Source organism: Ovis aries, chromosome 1 (genome assembly GCF_016772045.2).
Source record: "Ovis aries strain OAR_USU_Benz2616 breed Rambouillet chromosome 1, ARS-UI_Ramb_v3.0, whole genome shotgun sequence".
Taxonomy (NCBI): domain Eukaryota; kingdom Metazoa; phylum Chordata; class Mammalia; order Artiodactyla; family Bovidae; genus Ovis; species Ovis aries.
In genome coordinates this window covers 254,781,104-254,804,687 of record NC_056054.1, presented here as the reverse complement: position 1 = coordinate 254,804,687, position 23,584 = coordinate 254,781,104, and the positions used below count along the sequence as shown (strand labels likewise).

General features: G+C 43.0%; 1 protein-coding gene across 1 annotated transcript in view; it reads left to right on the top strand.

Annotated features, from left to right (window-relative positions):
• EPHB1 (EPH receptor B1) overlaps positions 1 to 23,584 on the top strand; it is a 457,018-nt gene that overhangs the window by 390,707 nt on the left and 42,727 nt on the right. Inside the window, exons 11-12 of the mRNA XM_027960197.2 lie at positions 1,813 to 2,060; positions 13,455 to 13,670. Of these exons, the coding sequence (XP_027815998.2) occupies positions 1,813 to 2,060; positions 13,455 to 13,670 (464 nt within the window). The remainder of the gene's footprint in view (positions 1 to 1,812; positions 2,061 to 13,454; positions 13,671 to 23,584) is intronic.

The following is a 23,584-nucleotide window of genomic DNA, read 5'->3' as shown; positions in this document are numbered from 1 at the left end:
TTCTCTTCTTTTCTGTCTCACTTAGCAATATAATGTGGACATCTTTTGAAGTCAGTGTATCTCATTCATCTATTAGTCTTCAGTAGCTCATAGCATTCTGCAGTATGGAGGTTCTTTTTAACCATTCCCCTGGTTATGGTCATATGGTATTTAACATTAAAGAGATGCTGCAGTAAACAGTCTTTTATAAAAATGTTAATACTGGTACTTCTACTTATTTTGGATAGGACAGAGATAGAGCCTCCAGCAGTTTGTAACCCAAGGATGGGCAAAGCCAAACAAGTAATAATAAGTGTGATACCCCAACTTCTATTGCATGCCTACCACATACCAGGCAATGCAGTGGGTTCAAGGTGCAGACGTGAATGGGACTTGGTCTGACCTCAAACAGTATGATCATGTATCAAAACTAGTATTACATATACTGTCTATCCTAAGTTCATGTTGAAATCTTCCTAATGGTGCTTAAGACAACCTCTGCTCCAGCCTTAGAGTCTTAAGAAGTCCCATTGACTCTGGAGCAGCTTTCCATCCAAAGTCCCTTCATGTAGCTTCCTTCCAATCAGCTTCCTTTCCATTCAGCAGAAAATACAAAAAAAGTCCCATCTAAATAACAGATGTTAACTTGCTTTCGTAATTCGGCCAGTAATTTATCTGATTGCTCACAGTTTGCTCCATCATCGTCTTCCAGAAGCTGAAAGTGACAAAGAAATTTCTCCTGGCAGAAAGACATGTTTCTCCTATCAGGCCTTTGACACCCATCTTTGTGATACACTCACAAGTAGATTCTAAACTGCTTCGCATAACAGCACTGAAGTTACAAAACCAAGTTAAATCATAACTTTCAAAAGCACGTGAACAAGATTCAACAGATTTTTTAAGCAGCTGTGAAATAGTGTTACCAGAATTGTTTTTACTCCTGGTGATTTTACTACAGAAATGTTTAAATGCTGCAGAACCCATGGAGGTGTGCTGCTCATGTCTACTCGAAAAAGCCACTTTCTGTTCAGCTGCCAGGAGTGCAGGTAGCTGCCAGCTTCCCACCGCAGTGCCTTCAGGATCTACCTTAGCTTTCCCGCAGGGCCCAACTCTTTCTGGCAAAACCCCAGCCAGTGAGAGAGCACAGTGGGATGCTACGGTAGGTCTTTTGGGGATGGGCGCTCTTTGTTCTGGAGCTCTTCATTGGGTTGGATGAGACTGTCAGGTCTGCACTGCAGTTTGGGCCTCTCCTGCATTGTAATCTGGGGCTTGGGCAATCCTGCTCCTCTCCCCTTTATCCTGCACAGAGTCTGCTAACTTCCCTTCCTAACTCCTCAGTGTCTGCTTCTCAGGGACCCAATAGACATAAACACTTTCAGGGCAGTGTAGGAACATAAACACTATACATCTCATTCAGAGGACTGGAGGACCTGAACATGTCCCTAGCCCCTGAACATTCTTATACTAGGCTCTGCTAAAAATGAATTATTTTTCTGCCACAGTGAAACTGACCATTTCATCTCAATTGTTCAGCTGGGATACAAATGAAAATCTAAACGTGAGGAAAAATAAACCCATATAGAGTCTGAAATTTCACTTCAGTTACCCAAGCTGTCTAAAATCCAAGGTAAAGAATGTGTTTGGGTATTTCTTCTGTGTTTGCCATGAACTGCTAAGAGCCAGGCCGTCACAGTTATAATGAGAGGTCACTCTTTCCTTTTTGCCACTTTAATCACTGTTCCACTTGGAGCACCATTGTTCCTGGTAAGCTGCCTCCCCTCATGGCAGCACAGGATGAGGAGAAAGCGGGTTATAATTGCATTCTTTTTGCAGGAGAGTTTGGAGAGGTGTACAAGGGGCGTTTGAAACTTCCAGGCAAGAGGGAAATCTATGTGGCCATTAAGACGCTGAAGGCTGGGTACTCAGAGAAGCAGCGACGGGACTTTCTGAGCGAGGCGAGCATCATGGGGCAGTTTGACCATCCCAACATCATCCGCCTGGAGGGTGTGGTCACCAAGAGCCGGCCGGTCATGATCATCACGGAGTTCATGGAGAATGGCGCTTTGGATTCTTTTCTCAGGGTAAGAACTGCTCAGCTTACCTTTACCCTTCAGAGTAAAAGCACAGATGATGCTGGTACTGGTGGGAGCTGGGGGACCATGGTGGGCTGGGAAGAAGCGTCCACATGAGGACCACCTGCCACTTAGGAATCCCTGACGAAATACAGATAGGCGTTGGAGGTGTTAGCAAGGTTAACAGATTTGTTGCTAAAAAGAAAGAACAAAGCAGAGCCCGTGGACCCCTCTGTAGAAGGATGGCACAGAGCCAGGCCTCGATGAGTAAGAATGAATAGAGGACAGAGGATGGCCATCGGCATCCGTATGAATCATGGAGATTGAAGAGACTCCCAGCTGCTATGCTGTCCTGCGTGATTCATGCAGACATCAGTGGCCATCTCTGCCTTTTCCCCAGCACAGCCGCCCTTCCATTCAGCTCTCTTCATTTGCAGTTCAGAAATAAAGCACATTACCCTTATCTGATGCCTGGGCCACCTGGCCTCTGAGGAGGTGCTTCTGGGCAGGACACAGGAACAGTGTGTCACAAGTGACCACAAGTCTTTTCTGGGGTTGATGGAGAACTGTGGCTCCCACCCAGCCTGGAGCAGGGATAGAGGCCCCAAAGGCCTATGGCCGAGAGATCTATAAAGGACTATTGTCAGAATGCCCAAATGCAGCCACAATAGAGGCACTTTCATTTCTATGGGGCATCTCAGAGCTACTCAGAGAGGGCTTGTATGAGTGTGGGCATAGTGCTTATGTCTGGGGGATAGAAGCTGTCTAACCACAGGCCATGGAGGAAGGCCTGCCTCAGACCAAAGGCTTAGCTGGGGAGTCTGGGAGCAAGAGGGTACAGGGGCAAGGCCTTCTGAGCAAGGGCTTCAGGGTAATACCAAGTAGCTGGCTATGCATGTCACCAAAGCTACCGAACAGTAGCTATGGCTGCAGATCAAAGGACTAGTCATTGAAACATTCACCAGGTGACTGCTCAGACCATGCCCTGTGCTGGGAACGGGGTCTATACTGATGAGAGAGACATTGCTTTAATGCCATGGAACAAATCACCCCAAACTTCAATGACTTAGCACAATAGCAATTTAGTTTGCTCATAAGTCTGTAATTTGGGAACCTCTCTGTTCCATGTGCTGTCAGCAGGGGCAGCTCAAGGGCTAAGATCTGGAATCACCCAAAGACTCATTTACTCATCTGTCTCATAGTGGATGCTGGGTGTCAGCTGACATCTCTCCACCTGGCCATCTCTGGCTTCCTCACAGCAAGCTGGGTCCTCAGAACAAGCATCCTGAGCACAGAAGGTAGAAGCTGTATCAGTTCTGTAACCTAGCCTGAACAGTCACATAGCATCCTTCAGTCATGGTGATGAGCCCACCCAGATTCATGGAGAGGAAGCACTCCTCACATTTTGATGGGTACTGCAGCCTGATGTCTTCTTGCACGTAAGGGATGGGAAGTCCTGCTATGTCCATCATAGAGAATACAACCTGCAGAGATGCCCCTGCCCCCCGGGACCTTCATGCCCAAAGCTTCCAATAATCATCTGTCTGGACTGTACTTTTTGTTTCTATGCATGAAGCACAGAGGTGTCACATATGTGATGACGGGCTTCTCTGGTGGCTCAGATGGTAAAGAATCTGCCTGCAATGCAAGAGACTTGGGTTCCATCCCTGGGTTGGGAAAATCCCCTGGAGAAGGAAATGGAAACCCACTCCAGTATTCTTGCCTGGAGAATTCCATGGATGGAGGAGCCTGGCAGGCTCCAATCCCTGGGGTGACTTTTTGTTTCCACACATGAAGGACAGAGGTATCACATGTAGTAGAACTGAAACCTTCTTGAGAAAGCCAGGGATGGCTTCAAAGAGGAGAGAGAACTTCTCCAATATTGAAGAAAGAGGAATTTGCCAGACAGCAGATAGGCTGACAGAACAGTAGAGCTGTGTATTTAGAGGCTGAAGTCAGGGTGGTCTGTTCAGTAATCTGTCAGCAGTTGCATGGTGGCTCTGAAGCCCAGAAGTAGAGTTTAGGGGCTTCCCTGTGGACAGGAAGCTGAGGACTTGTCTAGAAGCTGCGCTTATACGTACTGAAGCTTCCTTTGCAGGGGGAGCACATGCTTTATGCTCGTCTAGGTCGATAGGCAGTAGTGGCTTTTGTTTGGCAGGTTAGGGGGCAGATGATTTAGGTGATGGGGCCCATGTCCTTTGCATGGTACAGTCTCCTTGAGGGTGTGGGATATACTTTGTATAACCCTAGCACCTAGCACAGTGAGCACCGAGTAGAGGGTAGCGGAATAAAAGACCATTTCTGGAGCAAAAGCAGGTGGGTGTGGCAGGATTGATGGAGCATCCTGAGTGTACACGGATCTCTTGTCCTTGTCACCAGACCTCTTGTGTCACAGTGGAGCATGGACCATGCTCCCCTGGGGGCATTCCTTCATGATCAGATTGCTCATGCAGACAGTCAAATAAACATGAACAGGTGGTAATGTTAGAAGAAGTATCTTCTGGAACCAGCCTCCAGACCCATTCAGGAGTCATTTATTTCCTGCAAGTCACCTGCCTGTGCTTCTCAGAGACTCTCAACACAGCCTGGGAACTGAGATGAGATCCTCTCCCGAGAACATGCAGGGGAGCAAAGCAATTCATGCTCAGGAGCCTGCAAAAAGTCAGAACTCTGCACTGCTCTGCACATGCATATTTCCACTTGGGGGGCACAGGACATGGGGGCAAGTTGGATGCCAGTTATTTTTCATGATGATGCAGCCTAGGCAGTGAGAGAAAAGCTTGAGGTGAGAGAGGAGCACAGGGAAATGGAGGGAAAAGATGGCAGAAAGGGAGCGGCCAGAGCAGGCAGCGCCAGGAGGGGAAGGAAATGAAGCATGACCAACTCCCCGCGCGGTGTAGAGGCAGGTAATCTATAAATCTAATTTCAGCCTTACTACCAGACCCTGGAGCATAGCAGCACTAATTGATGTATCTGCTGCTTGATAAAACTGAAAAGTGGGTCATCAGTTCAGTTCTGCAGGGTCCATCTTCTGGGAGGTAGTATAATTTTAGGATCGCCATTCAGAGAAGAAAGGAAAAGGGTCCAACTTCAATTTGTGCACTTATTCTCTCCTCCTCCAACCCCACAAAGGGGCCCCTTCATACCAGACGTAGTAGCTTTGGACTGTGGCTATGCCTCCAGCTTGGTCTCAGAGCCTTTGGGCATCAAGGGTCCAGTGACGACATCAGACACTGCTTCTCACAGTCCACTCAGTGCTCCTCTCTCATTGCAGAACTTAGAATCCTTCACATTATGGAGGGATTGGAAACATTGCTATTGGTTAACCATACATTCAAGTAGGGTCATAATTATCCATATTTTTAAAAAATGTGCTATGGATTACGTAGCATGCAAATCTATAATTAAATATTTCCTTCTTGGCACTCAGATTTAGGGGATTCAATCTGGTAGCTCTTCCATCATCTTAGACACAAGCGCTGAAGCCCTCCTCAATGCCTTATGCCCTAGCCAAAAAGGTTGGCCTGCTCTGTAAGGCCCTTTTGGCTAAAGCAAGGCTTTGTGGTTATTGCTGGTTCATTCACATATGGCCATAACTGGGAAACTCTTAAAAGTCACTGAGCAATGTCGGTTGGGGGCATTTATCATTCATGGGATGCTCATTCATAGGCTGGAGCTAGATGACAGCAAGTCAGTTGTCAGGAAGAGAATCCCAGATTGCAAGTTCTGAGACCAAGGCCCTGCTTTGGACTCTGCTATGAGTCACCATGTGGCCTTGAGCAAGTCTGTTAACTCAGTTTCCGAATCTATAAACTAAAAGCATTGAGCTGGATGGTCTTGAAAGGGCTCTTTCAGGTAAAAAAAAAATCTATGATTCATTCTCTTCAAATAAATCAAATAAGGGTTTCATTTCCTGAAGTGGGTTTGTCAATGAAAGTTGAAATACCTAAATCCTTCCTGTCTAATAAAAGGGCCAGCAAGTGGCTTCAGTGAATTTGCAGAAAAGCAATTTCAGCAGAAAGCATTTTGTGAAGGGAAGAAAGTTTAAATCACTTCACCCAGCCTGTATTTCTTCTATAAACTGTTTTAACCATGTGCTCAGCATGGAACCAGATCCTTTCCCAGAGTTCTAAGAAATCTGGGCTTTTTTTTTTTTTTTTCTGTCTTGTTTATCTTTGTATGTTGATGTTCATTATCTCTGGAAGTTCTTTTGTGGAAGTTTACATCAATGAACTGAATATAAAACAGCTGGACATGTCAGAAAAACTTAATGTTCATATCTATAAGTTTCACCAAGATTATGAACTCAACTGGTGTGACTGTCTTATCATAGTATGTGATTTCCCTGCAGATCTTAAAGAAAAAGTATTGCAGAGTTAGCATCAGTTCAGTTCAGTTGCTCAGTCGTGTCTGATTCTTTGTGACCCCATGGACTGCAACACGCCAGGCTTCCCTGTCCATCCCCAACTCCCGGAGCTTGCTCAAACTCATGTCAACGAGTTGGTGACGCCATCCAACCATCTCATCCTCTGTTGTCCCCTCCTCCTCCTTTCAATCTTTCCCAGCATCAGGGTCTTTTCCAATGAGTCAGTTCTTCGCATCAGGTGGCCAAAGAATTGGAGTTTCAGCTTCAGCATCAGCCCTTCCAATGAATATTCAGGACTGAATCCCTTTAGGTGGAAAAGGCACTGAACAGGAATTAGGAAAGATTCAGATTAGTGTAGCATATTTGTGGTTCATGGCTCTCCTTTCTATTTCTATGGCCATCGCAGATGTCATTCATCAATCATAGCTCTTCTTCCTACAGAGCTGATACACAGACTTTTCCACACAGGCAGTCATTCCCAATCAATCAGAGATGGAATGTCAATGGAGAAGCAATTTGTTGTTTGGACTTAGATTTTTTTAATAAATGAATATCACACAGAATGACTTAAGGCTAATCACTTAAACTTTCTGGACTTCTTTTAACTTCTTTATAAAAACAAAGCAATATCACCTGCCTTACCTACTCCACAGGACCAGTGTTAAGGATGAAAACATATTCTATGAAATATGACTTGCCATACAAAAACCAAGGAAGGGAAGAAGTCAGAGTTTATAGATTAACTGATCCCAACTTCAGGCCTCTGTTATTAGGTCCTACTGCAGTTCGGGGAGTAGGATGTGAGGGTGGACAGTGGCCTGCTGCAGGGACTGGGGCACTGACTGCAGCAGGGCCTGCATGGGACCTTTTGAAGGAGGTCACCATTAACTTCATTACCTCCACCGTAGTTTGGCCTCAGGTCAAACAACATGGAGGGAACACAGCCGCCGCCCCCCCCCCCCAAACAGAAAATTGGATTAAAGATTTACTGAACATGGCCTTGCCCATCAGAACAAGACCCAGTTTCCCCCTCAGTAAGTCTCTCCCATCAGGAAGCTTCCATAAGCCTCTTGTCCTTATCCATCAGAGGACAGACAGAATGAAAACCACAATCACAAGAAACAAACCGAACTGATCACATGGACAGCAGCCTTGTCTAACTCAATGAAGCTATGACCCATGCTATGCAGGGCCACCCGAGATGGGCGGGTCATGGTGGAGAATTCTGACAAAACATGGTCCACTGGAAAAGGGAGTGGCAAAGCACTTCAGTATTCTTGCCTTGAGAACACCATGAACAGCATGAAAAGGCTGATAGGACACTGAAAGATGAACTTCCCAGGTCGGTAGGTGCCCAATATGCTATGGGAGATCAGTGGAGAAATAACTCCAAAAAGAAGGAAGAGACGGAGCCAAATCAAAAACAACACCCAGTTATGGATGTGACTGGTGATGGAAGTAAAGTCCAATGCTGTAAAGAGCAATATTGCATAGGAACCTGGAATGTTATGTCCATGAATCAAGGCAAGTTGGAAGTGGTCAAACAGGAGATGGCAATAGTGAACATTGACATTTTAAGAATCAGTGAACTAAAATAGACTGAATTGGCTGAATTTAACTCAGATGACCATTCTATCTACTACTGTGGGCAAAAATCCCTTAGAAGAAACAGTAGCCATCATCGTCAACAAAAGAGTCCAAAATGCAGTACTTGGATGCAATCTCAAAACGACAGAATGATCTCTGTTCGTTTCCAAGGCAAACCATTCAATATCACAGTAATCCAAGTCTATGCCCTGAACAGTAATGCTGAAGAAGTTGAAATTGAATGGTTCTATGAAGACTTACAAGACCTTCTAGAACTAACACCCCCCAAAAAAGGTCCTTTTCATTATAGGGGACTGGAATGCAAAAGTAGGAAGTCAAGAGATACCTGGAGTAACAGGCAAATTTGCCCTTGGAGTACAAAACAAAGCAGGTCAAAGGCTAATAGAGTTTTGCCAAGAGAACGCACTGGTCATAGCAAACACCCTCTTCCAGCAACACAAGAGAAGACCACACATGGACATCCCAGATGGTCAATACCAAAATCAGATTGATTATATTCTTTGCAGCCAAAGATGGAGAAGCTCTATATAGTCAGCAAAAACAAGACCGGGAGCTGACTGCGGCTCAGATCGTGAACTCATTGCCAAATTCAGACTTACATTGAAGAAAGTAAAGAAAACCACTAGAAGATTCAGGTATGCCCTAAATCAAATCCCTTACGATTATACAGTAGAAGTGACAAATAGATTCAAGGGATTCTGATAGAGTGCCTGGAGAACTATGGACGAAGGTTCGTGACATTGTACAAGAGTCAGTGATCAAGATCGTCCCCAAGAAAAAGAAATGCAGAAAGGCAAAATGGTTGTCTGAGGAGGCCTTACAAATAGCTGAGAAAAGAAGACAAGCTAAAGGCAAAGAGGAAAGGAAAGATATACCCATTTGAAATGGCATGGACCTAATAGAAGCAGAAGATATTAAGAAAAGGTGGCAGGAATACACACAACAACTGTACAAAAAAGATCTTCATGACCAAGATAATCGCGATGGTATGATCACTCACCTAGAGCCAGACATCCTGGAATGTGAAGTCAAGTGGGTCTTAGAAAGCATCACTACGAACAAAGCTAGTGGAGGTGATGTAATTCTAGTTGAGCTATTTCAAATCCTGAAAGATGATGTTGTGAAAGTGCTGCACTCAGTATGCCAGCAAATTTGGAAAACTCAGCAGTGGCCACAGGACTGGAAAAGGTCAGTTTTCATTCCAGTCCCAAAGAAAGGCAATGCCAAAGAATGCTCAAACTACTGCACAATTGCACTCATCTCACATGCTAGTAAAGTAATGCTCAAAATTCTCCAAGCCAGGCTTCAGCAATACGTGAACTGTGAACTTCCAGATGTTCAAGATGCTGGTTTTAGAAAAGGCAGAGGAACCAGAGATCAAATTGCCAACATCTGCTGGATCATCGAAAAAGCAACAGAGTTCCAGAAAAACATCTGCTTTATTGACTATGCCAAAGCCTTTGACTGTATGGGTCACAACAAACTGTGGGAAATTCTTCAAGAGATGGGAATACCAGACGCCTGACCTGGCTCCTGAGAAATCTGTATACAGATCAGCAAGCAACAGTTAGAAATGGACATGAAACATCAGACTGGTTCCAAATAGGAAAAGGAGTATGTCAAGGCTGTATATTGTCACCCTGCTTATTTAACTTATATGCAGAGTACATCATGAGAAATGCTGGGCTGGAGGAAGCACAAGCTGGAATCAAGATTGCTGGGAGAAATATCAATAACCTCACATATGCAGATGATACCACCCTTATGGCAGAAAGTGAAGAAGAACTAAAGAGCCTCTTGATGAAGGTGAAATAGGAGAGTAAAAAGTTGGCTTAAAACTCAACATTCAGAAAATGAAGATCATGGCATCTGGTCTCATCACTTCATGGCAAATAGATGGGGAAACAATGGAAACAGTGAAAGACTTTATTTTCTTGAATTCCAAAATCCCTGCAGATGGTGTTTGCAGCCATGAAATTAAAAGATGCTTGCTCCTTTGAAGAAAAGTTATGACCAACCTAGACAGCATATTAAAAAGCAGAGATATTACTTTGCCAACAAAGGTCAGTCTGGTCAAAGCTATGGTTTTTCCAGTGGTCATGTATGGATGTGAGAGTTGGACTATAAAGAAATCTAAGCACTGAAGAATTGATGCTTTTGAACTGTGGTGTTGGAGAAGACCCTTGAGAGTCCCTTGGACTGCAAGGAGATCCAACCAGTCCATCCTAAAGGAAATCAGTCCTGAATATTCATTGGAAGGGCTGATGCTGAAGCTGAAACTTCTATATTTTGGCCACCTGATGTGAAGAACTGACTCATTGGAAAAGACCCTGGTGCTGGGAATGATTGAAGGTGGGAGGAGAAGGGGACGACAGAGGGTGTAATGGTTGGATGGCATCACCCACTTGATGGACATGAGTTTGAGCAAGCCTCGGGAGTTGGTGATAGACAAGGAAGCCTGGCGTGCTGCAGTCCATGGGCTTGCACAGTCAGACACGACTGAGCGACTGAACTGACTGACTGACTGACAGTTTGGGTGGGTGTGCCAACCTGCTGAACTCTGAATTCTCAGTGAACTAGGCTCTCTGAGGGCAGTGATTCTAAGATATCTGCCCCACACACCAAAGAGGCCAGGAGGAACCTACAGTCTTGGCCTGTGGTGTCTTCCATCTCTCTTGCCAGGCACCTGGGGTTCATGGGAGAGCTGGTTAGTAAGACATTGTGGCCTTACTGATAATGTCAGCGATAGTGGCTGCTGTCTTCATATCGATGAGGCACTGAGCCAATCCCTCCATATGTATTATCTCATTTAACCTTGAATCTCAAATCTAAGGAAAAGAGATTCACTGTACTCTTATTTTACAGATGTGGTGATCACTGCTCTGGCAGTTAAATAACTTACCCAAGGGCATGCAGCCAGTAAGAGATGGAGCTCAGACCCACCATGAAGTACCTGGACTTTTAACCATTTCTTGTCCTTTGTTGACACCAGAATCTGTAAGATGACTGATCTAAATATTCAAATCAGAAAATGAAGCAGCTCAGTGAAGTTTTTAATGACTTAAAGTGGAAACACAGACACAAATCTGCAAATGCTTTCAATGCTGCTCTTGGCAGAATTGCAGCTGCCGTCAGTGCCCTCCCCAACATCTGTCTGCAAGTGGGCTTCTGTAGGGAGATATTTATTTTTAACCGCATTGTTGTCTCCACTTACAGAGGAGAAGTAACAAACTGAATTGAAAAAACTCGACCCTTGTGGCTTGTGGCTAAAATACATTTTCTAATATACGAAAGTTGCATGACAACTTTCTGGGGAGGCAGATCCCCAGAGACCCACTTAGAGAAATGATGGTGCTGGGGAAAGCAGGGCTAGCTTCTTAAGGAGGTGTGGAGTGAAGTTCATTAGTAAGAAAGATTTGCATCACTCACAGCCCCTCCAGCTCTGGCAGATGGGCGCCATGTGCTGAAAACCAGTCAGTTTCCAAAAAGCGGCCCTGCACTTTCTTCTGGAGTTGGTTAGAAGCAAATATTGCAGGGAAAGCGTTCTGGGCAGATTGGGAGGTGGTTAAGGTTTGAGTGAGAAATGGAAACTCGAAGTGTGTCAGACCCAGTGTGTTTGGGGGAACCTCCTTCCGGGTGGAGGAGGTGTGCTCGGGAAGGACTAGAGGGAGTGCCGGTTTGCTCCCTTCCTTCAATTGACCATCCCCAGGCTTGGAATTTTGCATGAGGAACAGAGTCTTCAACAATTAATGCCACCATTGTTAAACTTTTCAATTGTTGGATTTTTCCCTGAATAAAAAAATGTGTAACATTTTGATAACAGCTGTTTTATTTTTCCTTACTTATTTTTGTGTAGAAACTTACTTTTGCACAACCACATGCCTAAATGATGTGTCCCATACATATTAGTGAGATAATGCATGTGAGTGCATTGTATGCCCTCTCACAGACAGTAGATGCTCAATAAATGGGAGCTCCACACATTGTTTATGCTTCCTGTATTTTACAGGAGGACCCTGGGGCAGAGGGAAAGGCTGCTTTGTCAAGGTTTGTGTTCAGCAATAACTAGACTAACCCAGGGTATCTTGACTCCTCCCACCTCTCCCCGAGTCAGAGCACCTCAATGCCTGGACCATGCTCTCCTTACATAACCCATAGCACTTTAGGGAGCAGCTGGGGCTGGACTGATTGGGAAAATGTGTTCTTGGCAGCATGGTCCAGGGTCCACTGATGTAACCAGTGTGGGCAATGTCCAAACTCAGTGGCTTTGGGGAGGTGGAGGAAGGGACACATTCATTCACTGACAAGCTGTCTGTAGCCATGGAGGAGGGAGGGCAGCCAGTAAGAAACTTGTTGGAAAGAAGGTTGGCAGGAGGTGGGGCAGCAACAGCTTTCATTTACTGGGACGGTCCACGAGCCAGACATGGCGCAAGCACTTCTCCTGACCAGCCAGCCCTCTGAGGCACACGTGTTATCCCAGCGTCCAGGAAAACATCTTAACATTTAATTCTGGGGCCAGGAAGTAATGTACCAGTCGTTCATCCAGCAAACGTTTGTTGAGCAATGTCTGTCTTCTCAAACATCATCAGCACTGGGAGTGCTACGGCGACTACAAGGGACAGAGTCCTTATCTCAGAGCAGCAGAGACAGGCAGACACACAGCCATCCACACATACAACTACACCTTGTGATACGTGCTAAGAAGGAAAGTAAGAGCACACACGGAAAGATAGTGGCATGCACGTGCTAGTTGTGGGTCGGGGAGGGGACTGGCTATAGGGACACTCCTCTCTGAGGAGGTGACATTGAAGGGGAGATTTGAGGCAAGTGGGTGTTGACTATGGGGGAGAAGCAGAGAAGAGCCTGTATCAGGGCCCTGAGGCAGGAAGGGCCTGGCCAGGGAGCGAATTGAAAGATCATCAGGCACTGTGCCTTCAGCATGGGAGTGCAAGACAAAGTGGCATACGGTGATCCCCTGGGGCCCTGTGGGCCAAGCTGAGGAGATTGGCACTTTCCCTTAATGCAATATGAGGCCAGTAGAGTGCTTTAAGCCAGCCCGTGACATGACTGGATTTATGTCTTGTAAGGATGGCTCTAACTTCCCTTAGAGGAGGGATTTCAGAGGGGAGCAGGTGGAGGGAGGCTGTTACAGGTGATGGATGAAAATGACTTGATTAGAATGGTGGCAGTGAAGGCAGAGAGGAGTGAATGGCTTGAGATTTAACTTGAAGATGGGATCCACGAGGCTTGGCCAGAAGAAGGCGGAGTATTGGAGGAGAGGAAAGAGAATGGGAGGGGCGCCGGGAGGAGGCGGAAGCAGCTTAGTCCAGCGCTGACAGAAGTGACTAGTAGAGGGACCCTGGCTGCTTGGCTTCCTTGTAACCACTGAAGCCAGTCTTGATCTGGATGCCTTTGGTGTCTTATTACAGCAAAATGACGGACAGTTCACGGTGATCCAGCTGGTGGGGATGCTGAGGGGCATCGCCGCGGGCATGAAGTACCTGGCGGAGATGAACTACGTGCACCGGGACCTAGCTGCAAGGAACATTCTGGTCAACAGTAACTTGGTGTGCAAGGTGTCCGACTTTGGCCTTTCCCGCTACCTCCAGGATGACACCTCAGATCCCACCTACACCAGCTCCTTGGTGAGTCCTTCTGGGTCTTTTCAGGTCAAAGCACGGCAGGAGTAAAGAGTGGCTGCACATAGCGAGGACCCATGGTGGGGCATACAGGGAGGGACTGGGACCAGGGCTCATTTGTCCTCTGGGGAAGCCAAATGCCAGGTGGACCATTCATCCGGGAGAAATGACAGCCACTGGTTGTTCAGGCAACTGTTAGGGCACAGGCTGTGAGGAAGTGTTGGTGTCTCCTCTGAAGCCATGCTGTTCCTGGCCAATGAAAGAGGATGTTTTGAAAAGGATGATTTGGGGGAGTCCAAACATTTGGTCAGTGGCACGAAAGACATCATCTACGGGGAGCAGGCTCCGGTTGGGTTGAGCACTGTGTCATCAGGTACATTCCTGGTCCTGATTTGGGGCACATGCAGCAGCTAGTGGTAGCTTGCGGAAAGCAGCAGCAGTGAGTGGTAGTTGGAAATGAGACTTTGGTTCCCTGACCAAGCGTCCTAACCACTAGACCACAGAAGTGTGACTAGAGCCTAAATCCCCAGTCCTTGCCTACCTTGACAAGAAAGAATTCTGATGAAGAGGTGGAAGGTAAAGAGAAAAGTAAAACATTTTTTGCAAAAGCAGAGTACATAAGACACATGGCTGAACTCTGTGACCCTCCCCTAGGTGCGCGTGCACTCCTCAGCCAAGATGGATTTCAACACAAAAGTGTCTGGGAGGATAGAAGCCAAACTTATTATGACCTGGCATCCCCTGACTTTTGACCCCCAAAGAATCTCTCTCTGCAGTGTGTAGTCTCTCCCTTGCCCCAAGGAGGGAAATATGTGATCTCTTGATCTTTTACTCAAACAAAATTTAGCCTTTCTCTGTTCCTGCCATGCTGGTTATTTTAAGGTGCCCACAAGAGAAAAACCTGGCTATTTCCCTGTTTCTGTTGTTATTTCCATTTTGGAGAGCAAATAGGAGACTGATTGAAAATGCCTACCTGGGGGCCTACCTATCTTCTGTCTCAGGCAGTGCAAACAGGAGGCTAAGTGCAAACAGTTGTAAGTGTCCAGCCTGAAGCCCACTTTCATTCCTGCCCATGAATTGTAAATGGGAGGCCAGTTGTAAATGCCTAACCCAGAGCCCATCTGTGTCCTGCCTCCGTTGTCTTCTCTGTCTCCATTACTTCCAGAAAGCCATAAGTATCACAACTTGGTAATTGAACAACAACAACATGATGAGTACTCTCAAATTTGTATTTCTATCTCAGCCCCTTCCTCTACAGCCTGAACAGCTATAATCATCTGTGTTCAACTGCCTAGTTCACACAATTCCCTTTAGAACTTAACAGGTCCTAAATAGAGCTCTTGATTTACTCTCCAATTGCCTCTCCCCCATTTCTTCAACTCAGTAGTTGCACCATTCCTAATGGTGAAACCTAGGAATCAGTCTTGAGTTCTCTCTGTTCCTCCCCATCCAAGTACAATCCTTCCACTAATCCTATGTTGTTGTTTAGTTGTTAAGTTGTGTCCAACTCTTTTGTGACCCCATGGACTGTAGCCCACCAGGCTCCTCTGTCCATGAGATTTCCCAGGCAAGAATATTGGAGTGGGTTGCTGTTTCCTTCTCCAGGGGATCTTCCCGACCCAAGGATCAAACCTGTATCTCTTGCATTGGCAGGCAGATTCTTTACCATTGAGCCACCAGAGCAGCCCTACCCTATTCCTATAGGTTTCTATAACGTCTGCTCCTTTCTTCTCATCTCTGCTGCTGTTCAGTCACGTGTCTGACTTTGCTACCACATGGACTGCAACACACCAGGCTTCCCTGTCCTTCATCGTCTCCTGGAGTTTGCTTAAATTCATGTCCATTGAGTTGGTGATGTCATCTAACCATCTCATCCTCTGTCGTCTCCTTCTCCTCCTGCCTTCAATCTTTCCCAGTATCAGGGTCTTTTCCAATGAGTCAGCTCTTTGCAGCAGGTGACCAAAGTACTGGCGCTTCAGCTTCAACATCAGTTCTTCCAATGAGCATTCAGGGTTGATTTTGCTTAGGATTGACTGGTTGGATCTCCTTGCTGTCCAGGGGACTCTCAAGAGTCTTGTCCAACACCACAGTTTGAAAGCATCAATTCTTTGGTGCTCAGCCTGCTTTATGATCCAACTCTCACATCTGTACTGTGACCCCACCCTATTCAAAAGCACCATTCTCTCTCACCTGGACTGTTACAGTAGCTTCCTAATGAGTCTCCCTGGTTTCCTTTTGTCTTCATGCATCCATTCATAACAGCATCACAAGTGACTGATCTTCCTAATCTACCCACCAGCTATGTCCTTTAAACTTGCAAAAACAATACCTGATTATTACAAAAGTCAGAACAATACAGAGAAGAAAAAAGGATAAATAAGAACCTACAATTCCCTTAAAGAAGGGTTTGGTGAACTTTTCCTAAAGTGAGTGCCATATAGAAAATATTTTAGACTTTGCTGGCTAAGAGGCCAAATGAGGATATTAAGTACATGATTATATAGCCATTTAAAATGTAACCCTTTAAAAATGTATGAATGCCATTCCTAGCCCCTGGGCTGTAAAAAAGCAGGTGACCTGCCAGATCTGGTACTTAGGCAATGGTTTACCAACTCCTGTGCTGAAGCATCAGTTTCAACAATTAGATGTGTCTGCTTTCACACCTGTATCTTTGTTCAAAAAGAAATTTTTTATTTTATAAAAATGGGATCATACTGTACCTGTTTTTCTGTGTCTTGTGTGTCTCTTGGGGATTCTTACTCCAGGTTGCTACTTTGAAAGTTTGTAAACCTTCACACTCCACTAAGGATATATGGTGCCCATCTTCTAACATCCAGCATTGGAAGTAATCAATATTTTTAAAAGTTGTTAATCCAAAGATGAAGAATGATAACTCGTTTTGTTTTCATTGAATTTTCAACTGACTCCTAGAGATCTTTTTGCATAGCTATTGGGATTCATGTTTCTTCTTTCACTAATCATCTATACATGTATTTACCTATTTTTCTACTGGGTTACTTTCTGGTTTCTTAGAAATGTATAGGAACTCTTTTTATAGTAGAGATATTGACCCTTTTTCTGCCATATATGATACAGTTAGTTCCTTCATGTTTTCCTGTACAAAAAAGTACAATTCTTTTTTATAAAGATTATTTTTTTCTTTTTGTCTGCTCCGCACCTTCATTGCGGCACTCAGGCTTAGTTGCCCCACAGTATGTGGGATCTTAGTTACCAGACCAAGGCTCGAACTATGTCCCCTGCATTGGAAGGCAAATTCTTAACCACTGAATCACCAAGGAAGTCCCAGTACAATTCTTTTTTGTATTTAAAAAAATACACTTGTCTTTTTGATATTATTTATGACACCCTTTGGCTTGCAAAAGTGGTTCATATTCATTTGGTCAAAAATATCTATCTTTTTCTCTACCTGTTGGATTTTTTGGCTTATTCTAAAAGTTCTCTCCATCCCAAGGTTATAAAATGCTTTTTAAAATTTTCTATACTATTTTATTATCTTGACAAGTTTGATTTATCATGTAACTATTTATTTAATCCATTCCTCTGTCTATTCATCACTCCACCCTGTTTTGTTGATATGTTTCCAGAAAAGTTGTAGACATTAGTACACATCACCCGTAAACACTTTGGCATATGTCTTTTAATGAGAGTATATATATTTGTTTATACTTCTTTCCTTGATTAAGGCAAAATTTGCATAAAGAAGTACACAGATCTTAAGTGTACATTTACAGAGTTTTAACAAATGCATACAACTGTGTGACCCAAAATTCTATCAAAATAGAGAACTTGGTTGTCATACCAGGAAGTTCCCTCACGTCCTTCCTCTGTCCCAAACGTAGAGGTGCCTGCTGTTCTGACTTTTTTTCAAATATAGGTTTCTTTCGTCTCTTCTAGAACTCCTCATAAATGGAATCAGGATGCTCTTCATGCCTGACTGCTTTCTTTTAGCATTCTGAGTATGAGATCCTTTCCTGTTGCTGAGTGAAGCAGTCATTTTTTCTTAATTACTGTAACAGTCTATGTTTATTTATCCATTCTCTTGATGGTAGACAGCAGGGCTATTCTCAAATATGATTTTGAATATGTTAGGACATGTATTTTTATTGTGTTTTTATGCAAGTAAATATATAGAAAATTATATCAACACCATTATTGAAACATTTTCCATATTTTATTGGCTCATATGTCATTCTTGTCATATGTTAAGTTCCTTACATAAACAATGTTTTGATTCCAAAATCTCCTCTGTTGGTCAATTTATTTATTCTTATGCCCAACCATATTATTCTAATTATAGTAACTGTATCAAAAGTTTTACTTTCAGTATTATTGTGATTATATTCATTTTAGCAAGAGTTTTACTATTTGGATAAATTAAGGTACCTTCATTCATCTTTAAAAAATCTTGGCTCTTTTCAAATGTATTTTCTTTCAACTTAAGATCACTTTGTCTAGTGATCTACCTAAAACTACCTAGTAATACATATACACTCACATATGAGTTTTGAATGGAACGCTATTCTACATTTGGAAAGCTTGACATTTTAATGACCTTGAGTCACATAAATAATAATGTGAACCAAACATGCAATCTGTATATGCCTTACACTGAAAATTTCTTAGATGTAAAGCTTCCTATGTTATTGTCCTGCACACATTATTTAGATCATCTGTTGTGACTTTGTATGTGTTTCTTCTAAATGATGAACTATATAAACTCCTAAACCTAACAGCTTTCAGGATCCATTTTACCATATTATTCTTCCATGTTTTTCCTTTTATTCAAAATAGAGAAAATTATCATGTTTGATGACTAAACTATTTATGCTTCTAAAAATACAGTTTATTCACCTGAAAAATATTTATTGATCATCTACTATGTGCCAATCCTGGGCTGCAATCTGGAGGCACAATTAGGATTGAAAAGAGACAGCATTACTGTTCTCACATTACTCACAACGGAATGAGGAGAGGGAAGCTTAGTCCGATGCATACACAAATAAGTGCATAATTGACAGTTGAGATGAGAGTCACTGTATTCTGTGACAGCATGAAGAAAATAATACATAAGAAAAACAGCCTTATTAGATCTAGGCGAATTAAGGAGAGCTTTCAGAGGAGATGGGCTCCAGCAAGGTCAACCAAATGCATAAGGTAGGTTAGAGCACTGAGAAACATTAGTACATACAGAGGACTTGTGTCAATAGGGAAGGTGGGATTTTAGAAGAGCTGAGAGAGGACACCTGTACTTGGCATTTGGATAAAGAAGGGAAAATGACCAATGAGGTCAGCAGTAGTTACATTAGGTGGGGCCTCCTGGACATTTGTGATGGAATTTACTGCCTTAGAGCAATAAACAGTCATTCTGTGTACGGGGGTAGGGGTGGGGGGAGAGAAGGGTGTAGACCGATGCACACACATGACCCAAAGGTGATTAATTTCCATTTTAGAAAAATAGCCTGGTTTTTCCTCTTGCTTTTTCTTTCTAATATCTTCCCTCCCTTCTTTATAAACAAACAAAAAACCTCTCTTGGCTTCCTTCCTTCCTTCTTTCTCCAAAAGGCCATTTGGCAGTCCCAGGTTAGGTAGCTGTCCTGACCTAGAGAAGTAAACCCTAGCAGGAATTGAGACTCACAGGTGAGGGAGCTGGAAACCCAATATGATTGGGATATTAGCTATATACATAGAGATATTGTAAATTATATTGGAGATAATGGAAACTTTTGGAAAAGGAGGTACAAATATGGAAACCATGAAAGCTAGAATGAATTATGTGAACTGAAGTAGAAATAAGGAAAATGTATCCCCTCAGACTTCTGAGGCTTTGTCTTCAAAGTTGCTGTTGAATAAATAGCCTCTCCATGTTTAAAAAAATTGAACTGGAATTGGAGGTATCAGTGTGAAACTTGTGGTTTTCAGTATAAAAAGAGATAAATAAATATGGGCTGAGAATGCCTCAAAGCAATTGCACCCGTGTAGCAAAAAAATACACCTGGCACTCAGATCTTGGATTCTATATTCTCTCCTCTACTAGAAGCAACCAGGACTCACTAGCTAAATGGCCCCTTCCAGGGCCTAGACAGAGGAAGTATGTACCTTGTTTTGTGCCAGAAAGTAAGACAGTACTCAAAAAATAATGGTAATATGTCAAAAGAACACAATACTCAGCTTGAAGGACTTCCCAGTGTCCAAATATAGGATAATTTAGAACTTAATATATACTGATGGTAACAGATTATAACCTATTGAATAAGATAGGAACTGTGGAGTTAACACTGATAGGAAAAATCACTATTTGGTGACCATTAGATTAATAGTTAAGAAATATAATGGATGCTTGTACTTGGGGTGAAACTGGAGAGAGAAATGGAGATCTTACATAGCCTCAAAGTATTTCCCCCAAAATATGTATTACAAAAGAGGAGAAAGTAACTTTACAGAGAAATCTGGTAACACCATCTGAATCAAATGTTTAGAGTTCACACCACCAATAACAGACACTGTGCCACTTAAGAAGATGCAGTGAAAAAACAGCATTTCAGATACTGTGTTCAAAATGCATAACTTGGGTTTTATCATGAGGAAACATCAGAAAAATTAAAATGGAGATATGCTTTATTAAATGCTTAACCTATGATCTTGAAATTTCAAAGTCATGAAAGTTAAGTAGACCAACAACTGTTCCAGATTGAAGGGCATTAAAGAGGCATGATAACTGGGTAATATATATGATCCCTATAGGGCATTTCTGTGACAATTTTTAAGAATTTGAATGGGGTATCATGATGAAGAATGTATAGGCATTTTTGGTAATAATCTTGAAACTTTTCTAGATATTGAAACTTGTTTCAAAATAAAATATTTTTTAAAAACATTTACCAAGAATCAAATGTGGAAGACAGATGGCAAAAGTGGAAGCAATGTGTGTTAGGAGGCCAAGGGCAGTGGGGGTGAATGAAACCCAGAGGAATCAGGAGAGAAATGTGGGTAAGACTTGATAGTGTGTGATACTTGGGTGAGAGGCTGACAGAGGTCCAAGGATGACACCTGGCATCTTGGACTGTGCCTCTGGGTGGATGGTGGTGCCATTCTCTGATTGAATGGGAATGCTGGAAAGGAACCAGTTAGAGAAATAGCAGGTTTTGAATGAATTGTGAGTTTCATTTAAATAAGTATTGCTCAAATTTTGGTGGGTATCAGGTTTACCTAGAGTTAATAAGGAGCCCAGAGGCACAGATTCCAGGATGATTCTGATACAAAATTTTGAAAGACTCTTGTTTAGAAAAATTTGACTTTTATGTGCTCGTAGGCTAAGTAGAGCTGCTGAATCAGGCCGCTGGTTATGGGTTTGGAGCATGAGGGAGAAGCCCAAAGATGTGCATTAAGGAGTCATCAGCATAAGGACAAGAATCAAAACAGGGACTGTAAATGTGTTTGACTCAGGAGAGGACAAAGAGGGCAAAGGGATTCATTCTGAGCATGAAGAAGCCCGACAGTGACCAACACAAATGCACAAAAATAAAGTAGGAGCATGAATGCTCCACTGTCCCTTTCCTCTAGAGAGGCAATTAATTACTGAGAATTTGCTGTAAATCCTTCCCCCTCGCTTTGCAGAGGAGGGATCTGAGGCCCAAAGTGATCAAATGAGCTGCTCAGTTCAGAGCCTGTTCACGCAGCTTTGGTCCTTCAGTCCAGTCTCCAGACTGTGAGCCCAGTGCTTGGGACACCTGGGCTCTCTCCCTGGCCCCATAGTGTGCCTGACTCCCTACACAGATTAGGTCATTTGTGATGTCCCAGAAAGCCTATTTCTCCTTCTTTCCTTCCCCTTTTCTTCCCAAAGATCCAGAAAAGAATTGTCATGTTTGCCAACTGGCTCTGCTGGCCTTTGGGCGATGTGGAGGTCAGGCCATGTTGCATCACTGCCACCACCCCATCTTTAAGCAGAGGTGGGCAGGCTATTAACTTTCATTTGTCTATGCATTTTTTCAGTTCTACTTCTTCACAATTTTCATGGTTACCCTAGGAGATATATATATATATATATATATATATATATATATATACTTTTTCTCTGGTTGCTTTTAAGATTTTCCCATTATTTTCAGTTTTTAACTTGACTATGATGTGCCCAGTCATGTATTCCCCCCCGCCCCCAATTTATCTTTTTGAGATTCTCTAAGCTTCTTAAATTGTAAATTTATGTCTTTCACTATTATTTGGGAATTTTTCAACCACAGTCCTTCATATACTATTTCCTTTCCCATTTTCCCTCCTTCTAGGACTATAATTACCAATGTGTAGATTGTCCCACAGGTTCCTAAGGCTCTGTTCATTATTTTCCACATTGTTTTCTTCTCCATTCCTCATCTCTATCTTTTTTTTTTTTTTTCTTGGTTCACCCTGGGTTCATAATTTTTTTTTTTTTATTTTTAAATTCATTGATTCTTTCATTTACCATCTCCATTCTTCTGAAAATTTCCCTCAGGAGATTTTTTTTCTGATATTGTATTTTTTTTTTTAGCTTTGTACTTTCTTATGAATCTTTCTTTTATACTTTCTAATTGTTCGCTGAGATTTTTTTTTAATTCATCATAACTATATTTTTCTTTACCCCATTGAGCACAGCCATAGTAACCACTATCATAAATCTAGGTCATCATGGGTTGGCGTCTTTTTCCCCATGAAAATGGATCACATTTCTCTGGCTCTTTGTATGTCTAGTAGTTTTGGATTACATGTGTTGTGAATGTTTTTATATGGTGTAGAGACTCTGACTTCTGTAACATTGACCCAAAGATTATTGATGTTTTTGATATAGCAGGAAATGAACATGTTATACTCAACCTGCTGACTCTTTTATGTCTGCAGTGGGCAACAGCTCAGTTCCTGTGGCTTTCAGTCTATCTTATGCTTGCATGGTTCAGGAGCCAGCCATAGAATTGAGGAAAGTTTACACCTAGAATTTGGAATTCCATGTCCCTGGTTCTCTTGTGTTGAGGGATTCTTTCCCAGCTCTCCAGCATCCCTGATTATCCAGGACTCCTTCCCTTGGTTTCTTCAGCCAGAAAGATGGTAGTTTTTTCCATTAGTGCTTTAGCCACTGGGTGGACAGCTGCCCCAGGGCAAAAGTGCAAAAAGGAAGACTCACCTTGTGCTGCTCAGTTTCTGGAACCTTCAGGTAGTTTTCCCTTTTTTTTTTTTTTTTTCTTCTTTCCTTTCTCTTCTCTTGTATTTTAATTTGCAGAGAATCTGTTTGTCAGAGGCATACTCCTCCACACTCAAAGTGGAACCTTCAGCTTATTAATGACCCTTAATCAGCAGATCCATGAAATAGCCCTTCAGCCAGCTCTGCTCCATCTTAAGTTCCCTATTTATGCAATTCTTTCAAGATCTTTTAAACATCGTCAGCTTCTAATACATCTTGTTTTACTTTATAAGTGAAGACCTCAGTCATAGCTATTCAAGTTTTCTAGTTTTTCCTACCAGGCCCTCAGCCTTCATCTCTTATTCTGTCTTAATTCTCTACCATGCTTCCCCCCAGGTCTTCCTTCTCTGTTTTAAATTGCTATTTCTAGCCCCAGGAGCATTTCCTTCCCATCAGGCTCCTGGTATAATGAACAGATAGAATTGCTCCTTTGTGCTCTTATGATTGAAATAAGCCTACTAAAACAGGGAGGAGTTCTGAATTGCTCCTAACATTCCAGAGAGACAGATCAATGAGCTTAGCTGGGCTCTAACACCTGTACAATTTACACCACTTTCCTTTTGGCAGGTATATGTCTGAATGCCGTTATGGGTATTCAAAATGACATTTCCATGTGTCTTAGTCTGCTCAAGCAGCTATAACAAAATATCATAGACTAGGTGGCTTACACAGTAAACATTTATTTCTCACAGTT